This window comes from Athene noctua, chromosome 8 (assembly GCF_965140245.1).
Source record: "Athene noctua chromosome 8, bAthNoc1.hap1.1, whole genome shotgun sequence".
NCBI classification, from domain to species: domain Eukaryota; kingdom Metazoa; phylum Chordata; class Aves; order Strigiformes; family Strigidae; genus Athene; species Athene noctua.
Window position 1 is genome coordinate 25,334,269 of NC_134044.1, and position 22,196 is coordinate 25,356,464.

Sequence of the window (22,196 nt, forward strand, 5' to 3'; positions counted from 1 at the left end):
CAGCATTGTAAATTGGTTTACTTGGTGTTTTATTTTACTAATTTTACATTTTAAAAAACAGTTATTCTCAGCAGAAGAGATTTTAATGCTGTTCTAAGTCCATGCTGTTGACCATCTATAAGAGACCCACTACAGTGGATCATGCCAATCAGATCTTCCAGCAGAATATACAATAATGGTTATTGAGAATTTGCCAAGAAAAACAATCATGTTTGATTTTAGATCATTCACTGAAATAAGCATCTTACAGAAAACACGAGTTGAAATCAGATTCTGATGAAACATGGAAGAGGCATATGCTAGTGAAGAGCATAGCTGCTCAGCAGCTCATGCAGATCCCTGGTCTGCAACAACCCTTAAGAGCCCATCTGGAGGGGTTATAGACCCAAAAACCACAGGATTTTCCTTCATCCACAGGACTGAGACATTCCTGGGAGACAGATGTCCCCCACGTCTGGAAGCCATGCTGGCCAGGGCCCTGAAACAGCCAAGCTGCAAGGCTTGTGCAGAAACAGGGACACATCACACTGTGCGACTGAACGACTCTTCATTTTATTGATGAGCATAATGGAAGTTGCAAAAATCATTTCAGGTTTATTCAGCACCTGCCGGAGCAGGTGTCCTCTAAAGTCACACATGTACTCTACCCAAAGCAGAATAACAGAGATCTTCAAGTCCATAAACACTTGATTTTTTAGTGCTCTGTTCTGAATTAGAGCAAGATCAAAACAAAACAACTCTCTGATCTTGAAAACAATCACAGAACAAAAATATTGTTGCCTGGCCAGCTCCGCACTATGGCACATTTTCTCTCATGCTATTTGCAAAGGCATCTGCAATCTCAGCCCTCGCTGTCTCTAATATTCAGTATTTTGTTCACTTCAAACTAAGTACAGGATGATGAAAACTCATGAAACATGATGGTGCCAAAAGAAAATCTGCACCACCATTAATTGCTACACGAGTACATCAGATCTGTCATGAACAGTGACATGCCAGGCATAACAAGCATCTCTGAAGTCAAACTCCCAGTTTCACTCTGCCACAGAATAAAGGATGCTGATGACAGGTGGGCAGAGTTAAGCAAGCCGTTCGGCCAAAATCCTAGATAGATGACTCTAGCTGCATTTGACTGCCAAGACCAGAACCTTAGTTTGTATCAGAAACCACTAACTTTCTGGCCTCAGTCAGGAAAAAAAAAAAAAAAATCTATAAAAAAAATTAATGTTATAAATAATAAGAATAAAATTGAAACAATCATCCACTCTCCTGGCTCCTATTCCTAGTTTTCTCCTCTGGCTCCAGGACTATTCCCTCTGCCTACATAGTCCCAGATCCACGTAATTGCAGAACTGCCATTCCACATTGCTTAACACCGCTATCCACTTGAGTCAAAACTCCTATTTTCCCTTCTATCTGACTATTTTATAATCCTCTCCACCTGAACTAGCATGTACTTTATTCTGCCATGCTGACTGGGCACCAGCTTGGAGTCACTGGAAGCAAAGGTTCAGTCAAACCTTCTGCCTGTGAAGTCTACCACCACTTCCACTAGAAGGTGATCACTTCTCAGTTACTCCATGGTGACAGCACATCACTTGCCAAAATTATATTGAAGCTTCAAACTGTGCTTAAGTTGTGTGCAGTCAAGAGGTACCCTGTCAGGGAGATTCATCATATACAACATGGTATTTTACCACTTTGCTCCTGCACTCCCAACTTCTGCTGGGGCAGTTTGCTTCAGGTTCACACATCTTAACCTGAAGTTGCAGTGTCTCAGGAAGATTTCCCAGTGATTTCAGCAGGAGCTGCAGGTATCTAAGAATCAAGAAGATACTCTGTCTTATTGAGGTTAACCACACATGAAGTCTTCTCCTGCCTCACATCCCTCCCTTGAAGTTAACAGGACTGAAAAGAGTATAAGTCAGGGTAATTTCAGCCAAAGTGCCTTCAAGTATTTGCAACATTCATTTTTTTCCTACCTATGTAACTTGCTGTTACAATTCAAAGAACTGCCATTTATATAAACTTGCATTTTAAACTTAAATCTACTCTCAGTAAGAGGAAGACAATGATTTACTTAAGTACGAGAAAGAATGAGATCATTACAAGTACACAAGAAGTCAATCAAAATGGCAAGAAAGTTTTCAAATGTTTTTTGGTATAGGCAACTTTGCTAGTCATTACCATCTGGTCAAAATTAAAACAATCAATTATACATTTCTACTAAAAGAGAAACCTAACATAACAGAATACCATATTGTTGTATGCATTAAATCAATAGACCTCCTCAGTTTTAATGTAGTTGTTGCAATACTTTAAAGAGGATTTTGACAGGAGTATTTTTTAAAACCACAGAATCTTACTTCCTTCATTGTGAGATAGGCTTTTTGTGACAATAGGCTTTCAATGAGTGTTTCTCCATACAGGTAAATCTCTTTATAAAAATATATAAGATTCAAAATGTCTTTATAATTATTGAAAAAAAACCAAACCTCCAAACATTTGTAATATGTAGTTCATAAATGGGTAAGGTGAGGAAAAATCCAGGGGCTGCTGTCCCCCAGACATAAAACAAGCCAAACAAGCTAAGGACAGACCCATGAAAAAACTCAGATGTTTTAGGGAATTATTTCAGGCACTCTATGCTCAGAAGTACAGTTTGTAGGAACAGTCATCTATTTTTCAATAATATTTATTCCTGCCTGTAAGTCCAGATGCAGGGACCTTCATGCTATCTCTTCATGAAGAGTTGCAAGAGCCCTACAAAACAGCCAATACCACCTTCAACAGAGAGCCAAGGAGGACAACTAGGCTAAGTAGGATGTGGAAAGGGTGCCCTGATGCATAGAAAGTCTCTGGCTAGAACACCAATATCCTCAAATAGCATTTAGAGAGCTTGACTGCAGCTCTATGCAATTGCTCATTCTGTTGTTTGTTTGGGGTTTTTTTTAAACCTCCAGGAAAAACCCTTGCTCCATACTTGTAAAAGGAATATAAATTTTACTTGCTGCTATTTCTAGGAGTGTAAGAGGTAGGGCAGGTGTCTGAGTCACTCTGGAGTATTTACTGGTCTAAGCATTGCCACCAGGAGGTAGCCAGAAGTGCAACTATGCCATTTGAGAAAAGAATGAAACCTGAAAAATATGGCATGTTTTGCAAGTCAAAACCTTCCTATTTATCCAAAACAAGAATAGACTGTTCAGCAGAAAAGGTCAAAAGAAACTTTAAGATTTGTTTCTATTTTGACTTGTAAAAGTAGTATTATAAAAAGTGAAGGAGAGGATTAGTCTGATACAGGATACTGAAGGAAGAGGGAGAAAGATACGCATGACTAGACCCAACAAAAATGGTTTATTGTGCTGATCTAGCAACATCAGACAGTAATAAGACAGGAAGAGAAGGAAATACTAAGTTACCTTCTCCACATTTATGGGTTCAGAATATTTTTGGTTGATATCCATATCTCTGGGTTCATGGTGGGGGATGTTTGATTTTCATCACTGGTTTCAAATTTGCATTTTATTTTTAAAAAAAACCAACAAGCATTGCAGTAGATTACTCCTAATGAAAGAATGCAAATACCACACACTAGTCCCAGCCATTAACACTTAAATCAGAAAGAAACTGAGCCAGGAAAAAACAGTAAAAAGTCCTTAAACTTGCTGAAGTGCCTCAGACTCAGCCCTAGTAACTAATCCAAAAGAAACTGTCTGTTACTGCTTCAGTTACTTACAGACAGCCATGAGCCTTTCTATAAAAATCCATGCCATGCATGCAGAGGTAGGAGAGATGGGAGGAAGAAGTAACTTTTTAGAAAAATCCTTCTGTTGTATGAGGCAACTGTACTGGCTCTGCATCTATCTGGGTGTATGAAGATGCTTTTTTCCACAGACACAGATTTCCCATAAATTGCTTGTGGGGTCTCTAGATGAATACCAAAGCATTCACTCCACACTTAAGTACCTAATTTTCAGAGGCATAGAAGAATGAATCATGATACTATTAAGATGATCCACCATCATCCTGTAGAAAACAACACAGGAGCTAAACCCAAAATGCACCACCGTCTTAGTGATCCTCCTTACCCTTTAGCTGTGGTTTCTCAGCATAAAGTGTGTTCTCTCACAGAAAAGTGCTGTCAACTTACCCTTCCTACACTGCATTTGGACTGCGTCTTCACTGCCTCCATTTGACATAGGCCTGATGTGCAACTGAGTCAGACTTCCCTTCACGTCAATACGTGCATATGGTACTTTTGATCACCAAGACCTATTTTTGCAATCTAAAAGCTGGCTGCAGATTGCAACAATCAGAAAGACATACTGGTTTTGATCTAATTTTCTTACATATAATTTGTTGAAAGGTTAAGTGCTCGTTTTCTCTAGAAAAATAAAATAAACCTGATGTAGAGTTTAAACATGGCTAAATACCTGCCACACAAAGTCTTCAAACAGAGGGTATAAGAGGCCAAATGTAATGCAGATAGCTTCTGTTAGGCTGTGCGAAAGCAGAGATGAGGCAAATGTTCATAACCACACTTCTATGGTTCTGTCAGTGGGTACACTCAAAAGTCATTGCTCCTGCAACAAGGGCTGTTGATTCTTTAAGGCCTGGAGACCTACAGTAAGACCTATATAGTTCTCAACTCCTCTGAGGAAGCACTTATATATTAATCCCAAAGAGCTGAGTGACAGGAATGCAAGAGTAGGACAATCTTTCTACAGTGGAAGGAAAGACTCTGGGAGGAACAGGTCGAGTACTGTGTGAGTTAGCACTTGCCTTTACAGATTTGAGTTGCTGGCACTGTAACAAGAAGTCCTTCCTGGCTTGGGAAGGAAATTAGGTGTTTCACACATGCTCTCCAGAATTTCTGTACTGACTTTAATCATACTCCAGTGCAATAAAATGCAATGCAGAAGACATACATTCCACAGAAAATTGCAACAAGCTCTGGCCTGTGTCCTAGGGACGATCAAATAAAGCCATCTACAACTGAGCCCCATAGCTTATACTAACATCGTGCAAGACTGAACACAGAAGGAAAGCAAGGAAAGACATTGCAGTGGACTGAAGATGATCCCGAATTGCATTGGCAGCAAAAGGACTTCAGAAATGCGCTGGACTCTTTCTGGATAGTGCTGGAGAAAGGAAGACCACTCTTGTCCCTCAACTGGGATGCCAACACAACAGCACTGGAACGACCTCCAGTCACTCTGCTCCCACACAATGAGTCTATATTTCTTCTCTATTCCCCAGGAAGGTGTACAATGTAAGACACATGAGCCACACCATCGTGGCTTCTGGACAAGTGTAATAACCCATCCTTTGTACTCATGCCTCATTGCATCAAGCTGTGTAAGTCACCAACTAATTTAGCCTATAGACATTAGGCTGTCATTAAGAAGAAACTGGCACATTTGCCAAGATCGTATGCTATGTAGGCAAGAGTTCTTCACCATTACTAGTTAAAAATCTAACTGGTTTCCTGTTAGCACTGAATAAGGTTAACAATGACCGCACAGAAAACCTCTGAAATGGTGACAGAAATATGGGCCTCCCAACAGAGCAAAAAAATATAACCTGTTTAAAATTACTAAGTCAGGGAATTTGATACTGGAAGGGAACAAGCCCAATAAAATAAATCACGTGATAGTTACTAAGTACTTGTGTCAGAATAGAGGGCAAATAAAACTCAAGGCATTATACCCAATGAACTATACAGACAGAACAAACCATGTTGCAGGTCAGTCAGAAGACTGTGCAAGATAACTGGACTATAACCTTCACTATAATGAACCATACTTCAACTTCTGAATCCCAGAACACAATGCTACCCTGATAGTTTATTTTTATCTGGCTATAAATTTGAACATGCTGTTCCTATACACACTTTCCACTTGATACATTGATATATCTATTAAAAATAAGATACTGGCATTGAAATTGCATTTTTTGAAAGCTTATGTAAACGAACATTCATAAAGAGGCCATGAGAGCAATGCATCAATTAATCAGGAAAACTTGCCCTGACAGAGTAACCCTGTTTCAAGAATTTCTGGTTAACCAAGGCCATGTCAGAGCACATTTAACCTCACACAGTTCCTCTCCCATGAGTCCTCCCCCACTACGATCTGTGCATCTTGCTTTTCTAAATGTTTAGGTACATCTGAAACTTCATAAATATGGGGGACTGGATGTTTTGGGGCAGTTCAAGGGGTTTTTTGGGGTTTTTTTTGACAGCCTTCCTTATTTATTTCAAATAAATACCATGTGGAAAGAGTAATTTCTGGGATGCAGTAACTGAACTCTGTAAAGTCCTGGAGTTCACTAACTGCCCAGCTAGGTTTTTATAACAAAAACATGCATGTAACATACTATAAATCAGCATAACTTTTTTTTTTTTAAATAGAGTCAGCATGCTTACATTACAAATGCTTATTTCATAATTCATAGGAATTTTGAGAAAGTGAGAAGAGTCAGGTACTGACCAAACCTCGGTTTGAACTTTTCTGCATGGATAACTAAAATTTTCTCTGAAGTTTTACTGACTTATGTTATCCTTCATACACTTTTCTAAATCACTAGTTAGCTTTATCCTTCACTTCCAAAAAGCTGTCCATATTCTGTGATAGGATTGATGGCATTTTGGCTGTTGAATTGTTTTATTTGCCATCCCATTTTCTTACTGAATTAGATGAAACCAAAAGAAAATGTTTTCAGTGAAATTGAATTAGTTGCACAACCCAAAAATCCTAAAGTATTTATTCACATATACAGTAGTTCATCAGCTCTAAAACTCCCGGCTTTATTATGTGCTTGTCAGAATAAATGATAATGCCAAGTGGCTGGCAGGATAATGAGCAACTGCCATGATAAATGGATCGTCACACAAAGCTATCTGAAATACAAAGATGATGACGAGAGCAACACTTAGAGATACACCTACAGTTTCTCTTTTTCCATTTTTCCCCATGTGTTGTGCAATTTTCTTCAGTCTCAGATTTACTTGGCTGGAAGAGAGGTGAAACATGAAACAAATTGTGGCTAAATTCTCTAGAGATGCAAAGTACAACTCTGCTACAATCAATGCATAATTGTACAGTCATGACACCGATGAATTTGCCCTCCATGCAAAGAATTTAGCAAGCATTGTTAATATATTCACTTATTTCAGAGTTATTAAATATTCCCTCTGATGAACATCTATCTGTTATCTATTCTGTTGGCACATTCTTCTTCCTGTTGCTTCACACATCACATAAAACTAAAGGAAGATTCTTACAAGTGGAGATTGTTGCTTTACTATGCTAAGGTCAAAAATAATTCCAAGTTCATTTCTCAAATATATACATATAGTATCACCTTAAAGTAAATGAAGGCAGATTTTAATCACACAAATCAGGGAAGAGAGGATTTAATTGAACTCTCAACTTCTTTGACTGTCCAGAAGTCATACACTGCAGACCCCAGCTTGTAAAACATCACTTATATAAGAGTCCTCCTTTGTGCCAGTACCACAATGAGCAGACAAGGCTATTCAGTTAAGCAAGCATTACACACATTTTCAAGACTATGTTCCATAGGGTACAAAGACCCAAAATGAGAAAAATATTCAGAAGGCTTAACATCATATTGAGTTTGACATTTTTCCCCCATCCCGACTAAGTTACATTTACAGTTTGTGCATTATTTACAGCATAAATGCAACACTAGGATCTAGAGGCCATAGTAAGAGTTGCAGGAGAAGAGTAAAGAAAAAAAAAAAAGAAGTCACATTTGTACCTGCAGGTACATTTCAGGTTAGGGCAGGAGTTTAGGAAGAAAAGATGGATGGACAAGTGAAAGACTAGACTAAAAAAGTCTCCACTGGAATGGGCTATTTCCCCCCCTCAGCCTTTATGTTATATACTAACAGGATTTCTGGTATTCACATGTGAAGTAAATGATGTAAAACACCTCTACCGTTGAACAGATCAGTACTGCCTCCCATAACTCCTGTCAGGTTTTCTGAGCTCCAAAACAGTACGAGATTACAGTGAGAGAAAACAGATTCAGGTCAGCAACCCTGAACACAAAAGCTACACTTGCTGTATGGGTAACAGTGATAAAAGCAATTGTCCATGAATTCTTTGTGAACCAAAAGCAATTAGATTTTACAAAAAAGGAAATAGTAAGAAATAAGTTTTCTTTAAAAGGATAGCACAGACACAATTTCCCTCACTTCAGCACCTTACAAGTGACATACACCATCAGAATCTCTCAAACATCTTAAAAACAAGAGTAGCCACTTTTATTCCAGGCAGTCACAAAATAAATTTGGCCTTGTCAACTTTGGTTGTACTTAGAAGAGGTTATTAAAAAGTACCTGAAGAAGCAGAAAACAATTTTTAAATAACTACATCTAAAGTTTAAAAACACAACTTCAGGCTTGGTAAGTAGCAAGAGATTAAAAAAATGAACAAGGGAAAGAAAAAGGAGGAATGATCAAGACATTCAACAAAAATAAAAGAATTCCAAAGATTCACAGGGCTAGCACCTCCAGAGACCATCTCATCCGTAGCTGCCTCTTCCTCCACAGGAGTGACAAAGCAGGAATGACAGATACCTGCCCAGACAAATAAAAGCTGCACTTTAACCAGTGCAAGTCAGTGCTTCATTATTATTGGGGAAAAAAGGGGTCTAAAGAACAGGTCTAAGAAATGCCATGCAAGACTCAGCTTTGAAACAGCCAAGTCTGGAATTTGACCAACTTTCATAGTTTTTTATGTGCCCAACAAAACATATCTTAAACACAGCCTATTTTCAAAGAACAGCAAATCTCATGGTAGAGAAAAGAGAAAAGGATTTCCAGTATTCTAAACCATTACTCACCTCAAAATTTAAGAGAGCCTAGGAAGCCATTTTAGGAAACAACTGTGACCAATGATGCTGGGAAATGACAGCAGGGAATGTCTGAATTGAATAGAGTTGAAAGCCTGCTTCACAGTTAAGACTGTAATTGTTGGGGTTTGTACTGTACAGTTAAAATCATTTTAGAGATGTTAGAAAGCTTTTCTGAGCCGGAGAAATTTAAGCAAAAGTAGTTAAACTTGCTTTGTCCAAATAATGTGTTGACATTTCTATAAAATAAAGATGGGTCCTGACATTTTTTCTCCCACAGTTAACTTCTAAACTGATCATTACCCACAAGTAATATTAACATTAAGCTTACACTACGACTTTCAGATAATAAAGGATGTTCTAGGTTACATGCCCATACTACCACTGAAATACTACCAAAACTGCTGGGAGTAAAATAGCAACATACAACAGCATTAGAAACTAAAATTTTCAAAACAGCTGCTACAGCAAATCTCTGTGTTACAGATGACACCATGGGGTCTATATAAGTACACAAAATAGTGAAGATTTGTTTTATAATGTCTTCTCCTGAAGGCACACTGGCATACAAATAATCTAGTGATGCAGAAGAAGCAGATTTGCCTTCCTGGAGAATGAAGTCACAGCAGCAGTTTGTCAGGTGTAAAAGCCATGTCATTCTGAATGGCACCAGTACAGCCTAATTCGAAACTAGGCACATAATCTGTACCAAATTTAGAATTTCTGCATCATTTAGACCTAGCTCTTGTTTCAATCTGACTTGAAAAATATTTGATGTTGCCTGTGGAGGTTATAGCTCCTAGTTTTAGTTTTTCAAGACTCAAATTCACTTTAGAATTTTAAATTTTCCATTGTATAAAAACTGAAAAATATCAACAAAAAAAGAAAATATAATTTCAATAGTCACATATTATTCCACAGGATGTCAGCCATGGTATTCTATTACTGACATGTCATTGGATAAAATAACAAAGTGAAACTTTAAGGTGCCTTTAGCAAATGTTTAGCTTTCTCCCATCCCTCTTCCCTCCTCGCATTTCAGGCAGGGTAGTGCTTATCGGATAAGACTGCTACAGAAATACAACAAAATGCAGTAACTATTTTTTCCTTTCTAACTTGTTTAGCCACACATTAACCACACAACCGATGCTTAGCCTGGACTGCTCAGCATTATGTAAGTCACCCGTAATACAAAACACACATGCACACACATTGCTGTTCAGCACATTCAGCGATTAGATACCCCAGGACTTTTATTTGTGAATAGTCTCATATTTTTGGGTGGAAACACGGAATAAAATACTGCATGCCTGACATATCTGAGCAAGAGCCAGATAGACAAAAAACAAACCTCATACTGCAACCTCCCTGGGGAAATCTTTGTTCATTTTAATACTTGTTCAGTCAGCTGTCTCCGTGAATGACAAGGTTTTATCTCTAATGTGAATGGCTTCGAAGGCTACTTGCATTATCCATTCTTCAGCAGCTGCTGCTGAAACCACAGGGTTGTAAACTTATAATTAAATCCAGCTGCCACTACTGTGAGTTCAGTTATATCGAAGTGAGCAGTAATGCCTCATGGTTGCTGGCAAGATTCTGTCTCCATTTCTAGACAATGTAATTAACTCTTTTGCCCCTTTTAGATGAAATAAACATCAGCACTGAAGAATGCTGTTAAATGACTGTAAAATAGTATTTAGATAGAAGAATTCTGTTGCAGTCATTACACCTGAGAAAGCAAATTTCTAGGTGGATGATGGCTAACAACAAATAGATGTTTCCTTAAAGGCACTGAGGGGACACCCAAGGAGACACAAGGCACAGGATGGAAAGAATTTCCTGTAGGAAGGGGGTATGACAGGATACACATTAACGGATCTACTCTTAAGCCTTAAAACACAGCCTCTAGAATAAAGCAAGTATCAAAATCCAGCTTGAGAGAATCACAGACAAGGGCTGGAAAGGAACCACAGGCCTTTCCTTTGATGGTCCTTTCTTAAAGGTCATTGTTCACATCTTAAATCAGAAATACAGTCCTGACTGAATAGATGCGTACTTCTACATATATACTTTTTTCTTTCCCATTCAAAACCTCTTCATATCCATGTGTCAAAGTGTTTAGGTGAGTAAAAATAATGAGCTACCTAAATTTGACTCGGTCATAATCCTTGAAGTGCTGCTCAAGAAGGCTCTATTTCCTCACTTCTATAAAAAATATTGCAATGACAATGCCTCAAAAACATTTCGTGGGAGTCAAAGAAATCAGCAACAGGCTAAACTAATGCCACTGAAATAGAAAGCAACAGTCAACTGAGCTTTGTTTGTGAAGAGTTCTCTTATTATTTGTACTTCTTTGGAAACACGCAACAGTCTAATCACTTCTGAGGATGGGTGAGAAAGCACAACAGAAGACAGAAGCACCTGACCTCTGACTCTGAGCACAGAGGATTAAAGAAAGGGGAGAGCAGCTATCTATTGAGAGGAGAATGAGATGCATAGCAACCATCTCAAAATTCACTCTGCAAACCTCCCCAAATAAATCAATACAGATAAAAATCTGCTGGATATTCTGCCAAATCAGTTAAAACCCTACATTATCTAGATGCTTTTTTTAATACAGGGGTTGCATACAGAGCTACATAAAAACTGCATGAACCGGGTGTTGGCAGAAGTCTAGCCACAGTACCATGGGCTATTTAAACTCACCTTTATTACCTGACCTAACTGATCTAGCTCAGACATCTCTGTACTGCACTGAAACAGGCAGGCTGGATACTCAAATTTGCCCACGATCCCATAGAGACTAGCAGGAGTCATGTAATAGAATCCAGATGTTTCTACAGACTCACGGTCTGCTATTTTTTTTTTTTTTTGGGGGGGGGGGGGCAGGGAAGACAGGGGACACATACCTGCAAGCATCTCTGCACAGCATTCATCTTTGCCATGGTTTGCCACCCTATTTCCTGAACCAACATCACATAAATGCTAGCATCTACAAAGTTTTTTTCCATTATTTTTTACTTTTTCAGCAAGTCCAAAGTAAACAGCCTTTTGTACCAAAGACAATAAGGGTGAATTCGCTCTCAAGTGGTTATTCTTAGGTTCATTTACTTTTGACATACTTGTTTGCTGTTTCACTACTGCCGTCTGTCTACCTGTCGCTTTGCACTAATGGCTGTGAAGCCCAGGCACTCAAGAGCATTTCAGCAAGATGGGCTGATTATTATATCCTGTCATATCTAGGTGAGAGCCAGTCATGATTTTTCAATCAGTGTTTTACCATTCCCATTTTAAAATGACAAAGCTTTTGTTCCCCCTAGCTCTTTAGTGGCTACTTTAAAGGGCTTTTTATCTGTAGAGGTTCATATCTTACGGATGCTGAAAGGTGTTCCCGTAGACAACACTGGCAAAGACTAGGTGTGTGTGAAGAGGAAAGTAAACACAGGGGAAATGGCAAAGAAGAGAAAATGGAAAGCCTGGAGGAAGCTGTGCTTTCGGGTTTTTTTGAATCCTTCATAGGATCTTGCTTGCAACTGGAATTAATCTCCAAATCAACTGTTATTCATCATTAGAACAGATAATGTCATTTTATCTTAACCATAACTTCTTTCCTGAGAGATTATACATAGCTTGGACCTTCTGCAGTGTTTTGTGCATTACATTTGTCTTTTCTAAGTCTCTGCACAGAATAACATTCAACTCATCTTTATCATGGCTTTCTAATCAGCTCCAGCTCTGTGACATTTTATATTTAGGTCTAACATCACATTTGTATTAATTTGTGACTATATACGTCTATAATTTATTATTCAAATCACAATCTGTTTGAAGTGTCAGGATACCTATCAATTGCCATCAAAGTGCAGAATACAGGAGACAGATTAGAGAAAGGTATATTACCATGAGACCAAACCCAGAAGGCATTAGTCAATGGCAGCAGGTGACTGTTTTGATACACCTACATGTAAGGGGTTGACATTACACATTAGAAACAGATTTTTTTTAGAAATACTTAAACCAGTTGGGTTTTTTTTTTTAAAAACATTTTAAAATCTAACATGAAATTTATATGCTATGTTAAGGCTTACAGAAAAAAAAAATAAAAATCAACCAGTGCGTATTTGTTTCTCACATTTTCAAGGCAATTAGATCACTGAAGTGGTGAAGGTCTCCAACTGTCCAGTGAGACCAGAATCTACTAAAAGATTACATCAGAAGACTTTACCATGTTTTCCCCTTTTTCCTTTTTCCTACAAGAAAGACAGGATGAGATCGATTGGTGCTAAGTAGTGTAGGTCATCAATGAAAAAACCAATCAATTCAGTTCACTAACTATAAATAACTGCTCTGATTAATATACTAATTTTAAACACTAAAGTCCTGTTGGCATATTTTCTATTGCAAATGTTTTTGCTTAACCACATAAAATTGCCTAAAGTGTTTGGTTTATTTAAAACCCTTTATAAACTCAACTTTTATCCAGATTTGCTCCTGACAAAGCATGAATTAAAATAATGCAGTAAAAAAGCCAAACAAAAATCACCCACCATTTCCAAGCACAAGAAACAGGAAAGCATACTGAAGTACTTGCTTAAATAAATTGTACATATCTAGTGCTAACTTCCTAGTTACTAAAAATGACCAAGTGTCTTATGACAGCCCAAGGGAAGAGCTGGCTTTGTGCCTATATTTCTCAATTGTTCCTGTGAACTCTCAAGCTACTTTGACAGAGCTGAATATCCCCATCCCACTATTTCAGTTGATTTACAAACCATGCAAGTATTGTCTGTCTTTTAAAGAATTACATGTCATGTTTTTGAATGGACATGAGACCTGAAACAGTTTTTGAAATGCAAGGACAGTATACTTTCATCATTCATACCTTGCTCTCTACTTTTTGACCTGAACAGCATTATCTTAGTTGCCTTTGTGCTTATAGACTCTCTGGACTTCTGTGCCATCAAAGCAGCTTTTAGTGCTGTCAAGCTTTTATATTGCTTCTGGAAGGGCCAAAAATGGATTTGTAGATCTTGTGAGGTTTCACAGCCCCCACCCAAGGCAGAAACAGGTCATGCTAACAGCTTCCAAAGTCACCCAGAAGCAGATTGCTTAAGAAGCACCAGAATGAAAGCAGCAGTGACAGCAGGACACCAATTTAGCCCTGACAAGTCCAAGCTGACAGAGGCTGATACACTGAGAAATACAAAGGCTGTATTTGGTAAAAACTCACCTGATGCCGTGTGCTACAGACAATATCAAGGAAGGTGAAGAGATGCAGACTAAGGGGACTAACACAGTGATAGCAGCAGTACCTTGATATGAAATAAGATACTGATATTTAGTTAGTGAGGAGAAATTTGAAAAGGTCATCCTTATTTTAGACCAAGCAGGTTTCTAGATCTCTTTTTGGGTTGACTTTCTTGCCTACAGGACCACTCTACACAAGTTAAACATACAACTTGCTATGCCATACAAAGACACATCTGGCAGTTTTAGCAAGGGTAGAGGTGTCTAGCCAACTGTAGGGCTTTAAATCCAAAAACATCTAACGTTAAATAAGGGGGATTTTTCCAATACAGGTCGGGCAGTGTTACACTCAACACCGAATATAAATCACCTGAAACAGCCTTTGAAACAGTTTTAAAAGAACTGTTGGAAAGAATTATAGCAAAGAGATAAATGCTGACTGGATACTTGGATCACTTATCTAAATCAAGGGCTTCTACATTTGTAATGATCAATTTATATTAAGGTTGTTTAAAACCTAGACTGCCAGCTATTTCATTGAATTAAATTGCTTTAGAAGTTAGAATTGCTAAATTAGAAATTTAGAAATTTAGAATTGCTAAAGCAAATTAATTTGCTTTAGAACTGGCTAAGATGTCAGCAGCAACTACTTCCTTAATACAACATCAAGTATTAGTTGCTGGTCATAAACAACCTGCCACATAAGATGACAGTAAAGCACCATCATATGAAACTGCCTCATGCTGCTCGTCTCTCCTGTGTGGTTCACACAGCACAAGCAGAAAGGAAGCATCACAGCCTACTCTTCTGATGAAACACGTCAACACACCTTGTTAGCAGCGTTTGTTGTTTAAAAAACACACGCACTTTTTCAAATTGCACTACTTGGAAGGGTTTTGGATGCTCTAGTACAACGGCACTTTTATTACTTTGACAGATGCTAAAAAAGATACTCATTACCACAGCCCCTAATGCTGGCACAAGCGGCTGCACAACTCTGAAGTCCTTCAGCACACACCAAGGCAGCTAACTGCTCTCAGGCTGTCAGAAGCTCACATGACATTGGTGCTCCTTTATAAAGGACCAAAAACATCTACACCTTCATATTTGCTGTCAGCTAGTGCTTCTTAATCACAAGAACAGAATGGTACAGGACTGATGGATCATTTTTCTGGGGAGTTGAAAAGAAGCAGAGAAAGAACAGAAGAGCAGGCCCCACTAGGAATAGAGGATGATCACAAGGTTTCTTTCTACCCGAGGACAGGTACCTTTATCCTGAGCAGCCTAATCAGGCATTTCTGCTTCCCTTGCCAGCTTGCTAGCATTTCACTAGTGAGACTGATCATTTGGAGCAGGAGAATGACTGTGGTAGCACAGGAGAAAAACCTGGTAATCTTAAAGACATTACATCTACTAAACTAGATCAATCTGAACATGTTATCTTTGCACCATCCTCTTCCACTCTGCCTAGGGACTAATGGAGAATTTCCTTGTTAAAAATTTTGTCTTTGGTAAAACCATGTGGGACTCATAACCAAAACATGAAAACAAAATGCCAGAACCCCTGGCAACAGTGAGGGCCTTGCTATCAGCAGCACTACATAAGCATGTGAATAACTAATCTACCCTCACAAATATGCAAACATTATCTAGTTCTGCTGGGAAACAAAGATCCATGAAAACTAAAGACATCTCTATGTGTAATAGATCATGTTATGTGTAACATGGAAGTTTTAAGGTTGCCATTTGCTATTTTAACGGCCCTACAAGAATGAAAATTTGTGGCACTGTTTCATGGATATATACTGTCCTGTAAGGCTCATCTAGGACTCTGGTCTCAAAGAAGAAAAAAATATGCATCTCTACAAGAGACCAGAATGGCAGACAGGACATTAATCATAAATTTTATCAAATAATTCTTTGCAGGAAGAAATATTTCCTAGAGGAAAATGGAAGAAAATTTTTCACAGTGAATGAGATAGTATTTTTAGTTGCAAGAAGATACATCAGAACTCATGCCATTTTAATCAATGGTTTAAAAAAAACCAACCCCACAGCTTTGTTTCAAGTAGTTCTGTAGTGTAAACTCTCATTTACCTGGACTAGGAGGTGCTGACATTTTTGTTTACTAGAATCTTTATATAGTTCAATATCTTAATAGTGTGTGACCAGAGTTAAGGAAGAGATTGACAGCTAGTCAATGAACTGATGAATATCTATCTCATAAGCATTTCATTTTAGCTACCCATGCAGTGTGCATTTTGCCTTTATATACACATTCCAATGCTATTATCTTATGCTTAATTACTTAGGTCTCAAAGCACTTTACAAAGGAATGAGCTAACATTTCATATACAAAGAAATTGAGGCCTAGTGGTATAATTTGCTAGAAGTTATTGAACCAATATCCAAGGTCAGTGGCAGGTAAAAAAAAACAACAATGCTCTTATCTCAAATATCAGGCAAACAGTGTATTCAGTATATTCAGTAGACCACACTGCCTCTCAAGATGTGGTAAATCCTTCCCAAGCACACAATCTTTAGTAATCTACATCAGGCAGTGTAAAAGAATTTAAAATTCCACCTGCATTACAGCAAACATTACAGCGTAAAATTTAAATATATTGACACTTAATCTGTTAAACACTGGAATATTGCATTCAGCTTTCTTCAAATGATTAAGCTGAGATGACAAACATCATGTCATCATAAGATGACTTGCCTGACAAGACTGCCCTGGTCATTCCTCACCTTCTAAACATCTTCTGATAACACCCATCTTCCCAGAAATGCTCAACTGTAGTTACTCTTTCCTAATTATGGTAGCCTCTTCCAAAACACTTGTAATGCTGGGATTTTGTTTCAGTCAATACATTATAAAGCCTTTTCAGTTCTCACTCCTGCTTTTACTTGAAGTATTAAAGCCAGCAGGAGACACTTGGCAAATCGATCAATAACTTGAGGTTTGATGACAAAACATGTAAGAGTCAAAACTAACCCCTCATTTTGCACTGAGCAATTTTGTGTACACAAGGAGTAAATAAAGTTGCCCCTGTTTGTAGAATTTGGAATGTTTTCACTAGCTGCACGTCCAAGTACAAGTCCCAGTGCTGAATTAAACAAGGTAAATGAAATTAATTTACTTCCATGTCCAGCTCAGGTGGCTAGCAGGCCTTGAACAAGATTACCAGGACAACTAGTGAATAACAATGAAACCAGCACTGCAGTAGATTTTATTCTTGGTGCTTCATTTTACCGTTACTTTTTTTTTTGTAACAAGTCTTCTCTTTCACTGGACTCAAGAGAAATAGGAATTTCAACTTCCAAGCAAGTTAAAATAGAAAGAAATACAGCTTGCAAGTTTACACTGTAATTGATATAAGTCTATTATTACAAGACAAATTGCAGCAGACAATGAAAGAGACAGCTCAATCTGTTACTGAATCCCTGTAATGGCTATATGAAGAGCTCGACCATTTCACTCATAAATCTTTCTTCTAAGTTTTTATTGCTGCTTGTGTGGGTAAAATAATAAAACTATGCAGTGAAGTACAAGAGATGCAGTAATGCATTTCTAGTCACAATTACGTCAAGTTTGTTACAGGAATCATAACCCTTTCAGCATCTAATCAGAAATAATGTCATGTTAGAGGCTGCTAAAAGACCACATGGTATCTTTAAAAAGTCATTAGATGCAATCATGCCCATTGTGAATAATTATCTCTGCTACAGACTGCTATGATGCACTGGGCTGTCATAAGTCATTCTCGACGATCTGTCACAAACTTTCTGCAGAACAGACCAGGACAAAGCACATAGCAACTTGATTTCCAGAGGCTGACCTACTTACTAACTTAATGGCAAATATAAACTCAAACAGGAAAAGCCATGTTAGAAGATTCTCAAGATGTATGTTCCCATTTATTTTTTTAAGAGTAACTGATTTTAATAATATTTTTGTACTAATTTTTTGTCTGTTGTCTGTGAATCATAGTGCCCAGCAGGGAGACCATGAGAGTCACTGCACAACTGAAACTTTAGAATTAGCTGTCATCACTGAATGACAGAAACAGAAGATAAGCAAAGAGGCTGGAGAGGGGGAGATATAAAATGGGATACATGCAACAACTCTGTTCAAATGAGTGCAAGTACAGTTATGAAAAGAGCAATATTCCCACATCAGCCAGGAAAAACAGAAGCTATAGCTGCTAGTTCCACAGTACATTTTCTCTAGTTTTGCTTGCAACAAACATGATACAAATCTCACAAGCATCTGACTGGAGATGCCTGCAACGGTTAAGAAGCCTTACACTCTAAATTACCTTGCTTTTGTTAGGCAGGTGAATTGTCCATAGCGTTCTTTCTGAAAGGAGGTTTTTCCCTTCAGAATTTAATTTATAAACTCACTCCTGCCAGGCTGCGATAGCAGCTACTGTATAAACCTGAAAATGATGACTACTGAAATTCCATTCAAACCTTAGGAATCAATAGAAAGCAGACAAACCACCAAGATAAAAGTTCCACCCAACTGCAAAGAGCAAGAGCTGCTGGATACCTCACATTGTTTTTACAGTGTCTGCAGTCACCAACCTGTGAAATAGAGACTGCACAATCCCATTTCAGTCTGAAAATCTGACCTGTGCTATCCACATGTGGCACCCACATAATCTGCCTGTTGGAAATGCCTTAGTGTCATCGGTATTTCCAAGCAACAGAAGGAGACTGAAAAAACTAGCAAAGACAGTTTAGAATTTTCTGAGACTTATACTGCATTTGGTAAAAGCTTATTATATGGGTTCCTTAGAGATCCTGATCCTGCTTACCTTGAAGCAGCAGCTCTGTAAGTCAATAACAAAGTAGCCTGCATTGGTGTCACCCTGGTTCATATCAAGTTACATATATAAACTTGTTGTTTCTATAGGCAGTGAAGAAATGACAATTACAGCATCTCCCTTGGAGTCTGCTTAACTGAACTAATGTCTGAAGGCAGATGTTGGCACACCAGAGTCTGATGTCAGCAGAATCTTCGTTGTAGAGCTCCACATTTTATTTAAATGCTTGCTTATAAATGAAAAAATGTTATCTATGACCAAGCATCAATGAAAACTACCCTATTGCAACGTCTGCTGACTTGCATTTCCCACTTACCATGCCTGCTGCAGCTCCAGATGCTTTATTACCTTCACTGAGGGAGGCTGCTACCCATACAGACAAGTTGCTTTGGCGCAGTGAGCCCACACAAGACCCAGTCTATCACATAAGCCTTGCTGAAGCCCAGAGATCAAGATTATGACAGCGGTTATGAAGCAAGCATGATACAAGCCATATATCGAGTAGAGCTTAGCTTTTCAGCTCTTAAAGGGATTGTTGTAAACACTAGTTACGTTCCTTCTCATTAAACTTCATGTCAGACAAACCAGGTAAGGATGTGAGCATATTAGAATTTAAAAGTAAAAACATGAAATATTCAAAAATCTGGCTTTCTTTGAACAAAACACAATGTGCTTCAGTTGAAAAGGAAATTATCATTTGCCTGACACAAAGGAAATCCTTTGTCCCAATCACAGCCTACTCTGACTTCCCCCCTCCTCGTTAAGAAGCCAAATGGATGCAGTTCTATAGTTTGAGAGCTTTACACAGTATATGATGGTCTTATTTCACATAAATTACAAGACAGCCCATTGTGGGTTTATCAGATTGTGAACCAGCATATGAGAGAAAAAGTTACCCATTGAGAATTAGTGCTAGTCTAAATCACATAGAATTTAATCTATAATATGCCAGAATACAGTTACTTAAATGAAAGATAGGTACATAAATTGTTTAAAGAATACAGGACATATTTGGTAGTGATCTGTAAAACCAGCCTTCCTACTCTCAGATGCACCAGAAGAAATCCCATTTGGTTTGTTTGCTACATTTTTTACCTATTGCCCAACCTGGTTTGACTCTGAGTTTTCTCTCACAAGGGTAAAAGCAATGCTGAGAAATTCAGCAAGAGCACCACGAGAACATGCAAGTTGAGAAACAATAGAAAGATCTTCCACTGGACACCATTACTGATATTCAGTGGTGTTATCCATTACATAACTCATCCGATAGCAACTAAGTTAAACTTTCATCTTGCTTTGTTAAAATTCAACACTAAAAAAGGCAAATGCTGGAAAATAAGAGAACAACCAAATAACCAGTTAGAGCACAAAGGCAACTTTAATTTTAAATCAATTTTAATAAAATATTCATGTTTTAACAAATATTGTTAAACATGCATTTTACCCAAACACCAGATGCATTCGAGAATTTATGTTTTGACTCACCATACTGGCAGCGAGGACCCTGAAATCCTGCAGGACACTGGCACATCTGGGATCCTGCTTCAGGACATTTCCCTCCATTGAAGCAAGTGCCAGCAGAGCACAGCACTAGTACACACAAACAGAATGTAACAAGGGGTTTTATTGGTTTTGTGCCAAGGATTCTCCAGAACTGCCTCTTCCTGCCATATTCCTGCTGTAACAGGAACTTCCAAATAAGAAAAAAACCCCAGCTTTTTATTTAAATGGAAAGGCTAGACTGCAACAGAACTTATTATCATGGGTATAACTACCATGTTGATATGAAGATATCTTTTATAAAGATAATGCAGTTTAGCCCGATGTGCTTCAGAGGCAAAAGACAGTTTTAGGACTCAAAGCACTGCCTGAATCCAGAAAGATGACTTGAACTGCTAGAGAATAATGCAGCAATGGTTAAGAAACACTGGTGTACTAAAAGATGTTACATATGTCCAAGGGAATTACAATATTTCCCCTCCTCCAATGGAGAACATTATTTACAATAAATTTAATTCTACATACTTGAGCCAAACTTGCAGAGTATCAAATATAAAAGAATAATTCAACCATTTTGGTACCTTAAAGAATTCAAAGCAGGTCTGCACTGCTCTTTCAGAAAGAAAATTTTATATTGTCAGTGGTGTTCAAATACATTAAATTCCTTTACACCAGAGATTAAAATGCAGATTGTAAACACATCTTTGACTTCTTACAACTAAACAGGTGCACACTAGATCTATAGTTTCAGGCTGAAACTAACAGGAATACCTCTCAGGCTTGTTTTTGTTTTTTAAATACAAAGAGACAATCATAAAAGCAAGCTCTCTGAATGCAGCCCTCGAGTTGGTATGAAGATTAAGAAAAATACATAGGAACAGCTGTTAACTTTCATACAGAAAATACAATTACTGACAAAACAGTAAGAAAAATAAACACTGAGTAGATTGCTGTCTTCTACTTGTTAACAGTGACTAAAATGCTTCCTTATAATTTAATTCTTTATAATTTAAATTAAATTCCATCTTTTAGGAAAACATCCAATCATGATTAGAAATTACTGATAGGAACAGCTTCTCATCGGATGGAGAACCATAGGGTAGAAACACAATTGCTTCAATGGCAACAGCAGCAGAGAAAAAGCCAAAAACAGTCAGACTTTGAAATGAGTGCTACGTCCAAGAAACAAGTGCCTTACAGCAGATTTCTTTGCATAATTTGGGTAACAGCAATAAATTTGGTTGGCCTGTCAAAGCCAGGCTGGCACAAATATGCTGCAACAACTATAATCAGAAATTCAGTTGCCACTGTTTAGATTAAAATTAGATACTTGGTACTTTCACATATGAAAGCTTTTGTATTTTTAAAAAGTTTTTCCCCATCAATAGATTACCTCTTTATAACTGGAAATCCCAGTTATAAACAGGAAGAAACAAAATCCAACTTTCTAGAAGCAAGCATCATTAAGAAATTAAGGCCTAGGCATGTCATCTCACTTGGTTTGTCACAATTTTGCCATCAACTTACAGTGCAAACAGCCAGGTTCATTGTCATGTTGGACCCATCCCGGGCAGCACTTATAGACAGTCTGATGCTCCATTCTGTACACCTGCTTGTAAACTGTGTAGTACCCAGACCTTTGTAGAGAACAAGTTTAAGAGAACAATCACAACTCCCATTCCATTTATTCACATCTCATTGGTAAAACCAGTCATATTTACTATACACTTTTTC

General features: G+C 38.0%; 1 protein-coding gene across 1 annotated transcript in view; it reads right to left on the reverse strand.

Moving 5' to 3' along the window:
- The window catches only part of LOC141963000 (uncharacterized), a 202,978-nt gene that overhangs the window by 166,042 nt on the left and 14,740 nt on the right, over nucleotides 1-22,196 (reverse strand). Inside the window, exons 3-4 of the mRNA XM_074911850.1 lie at nucleotides 21,990-22,099; nucleotides 20,448-20,552 (exon numbers count right to left, since the gene is read on the reverse strand). Coding sequence (XP_074767951.1) covers nucleotides 20,448-20,552; nucleotides 21,990-22,099 — 215 coding nt within the window. The remainder of the gene's footprint in view (nucleotides 1-20,447; nucleotides 20,553-21,989; nucleotides 22,100-22,196) is intronic.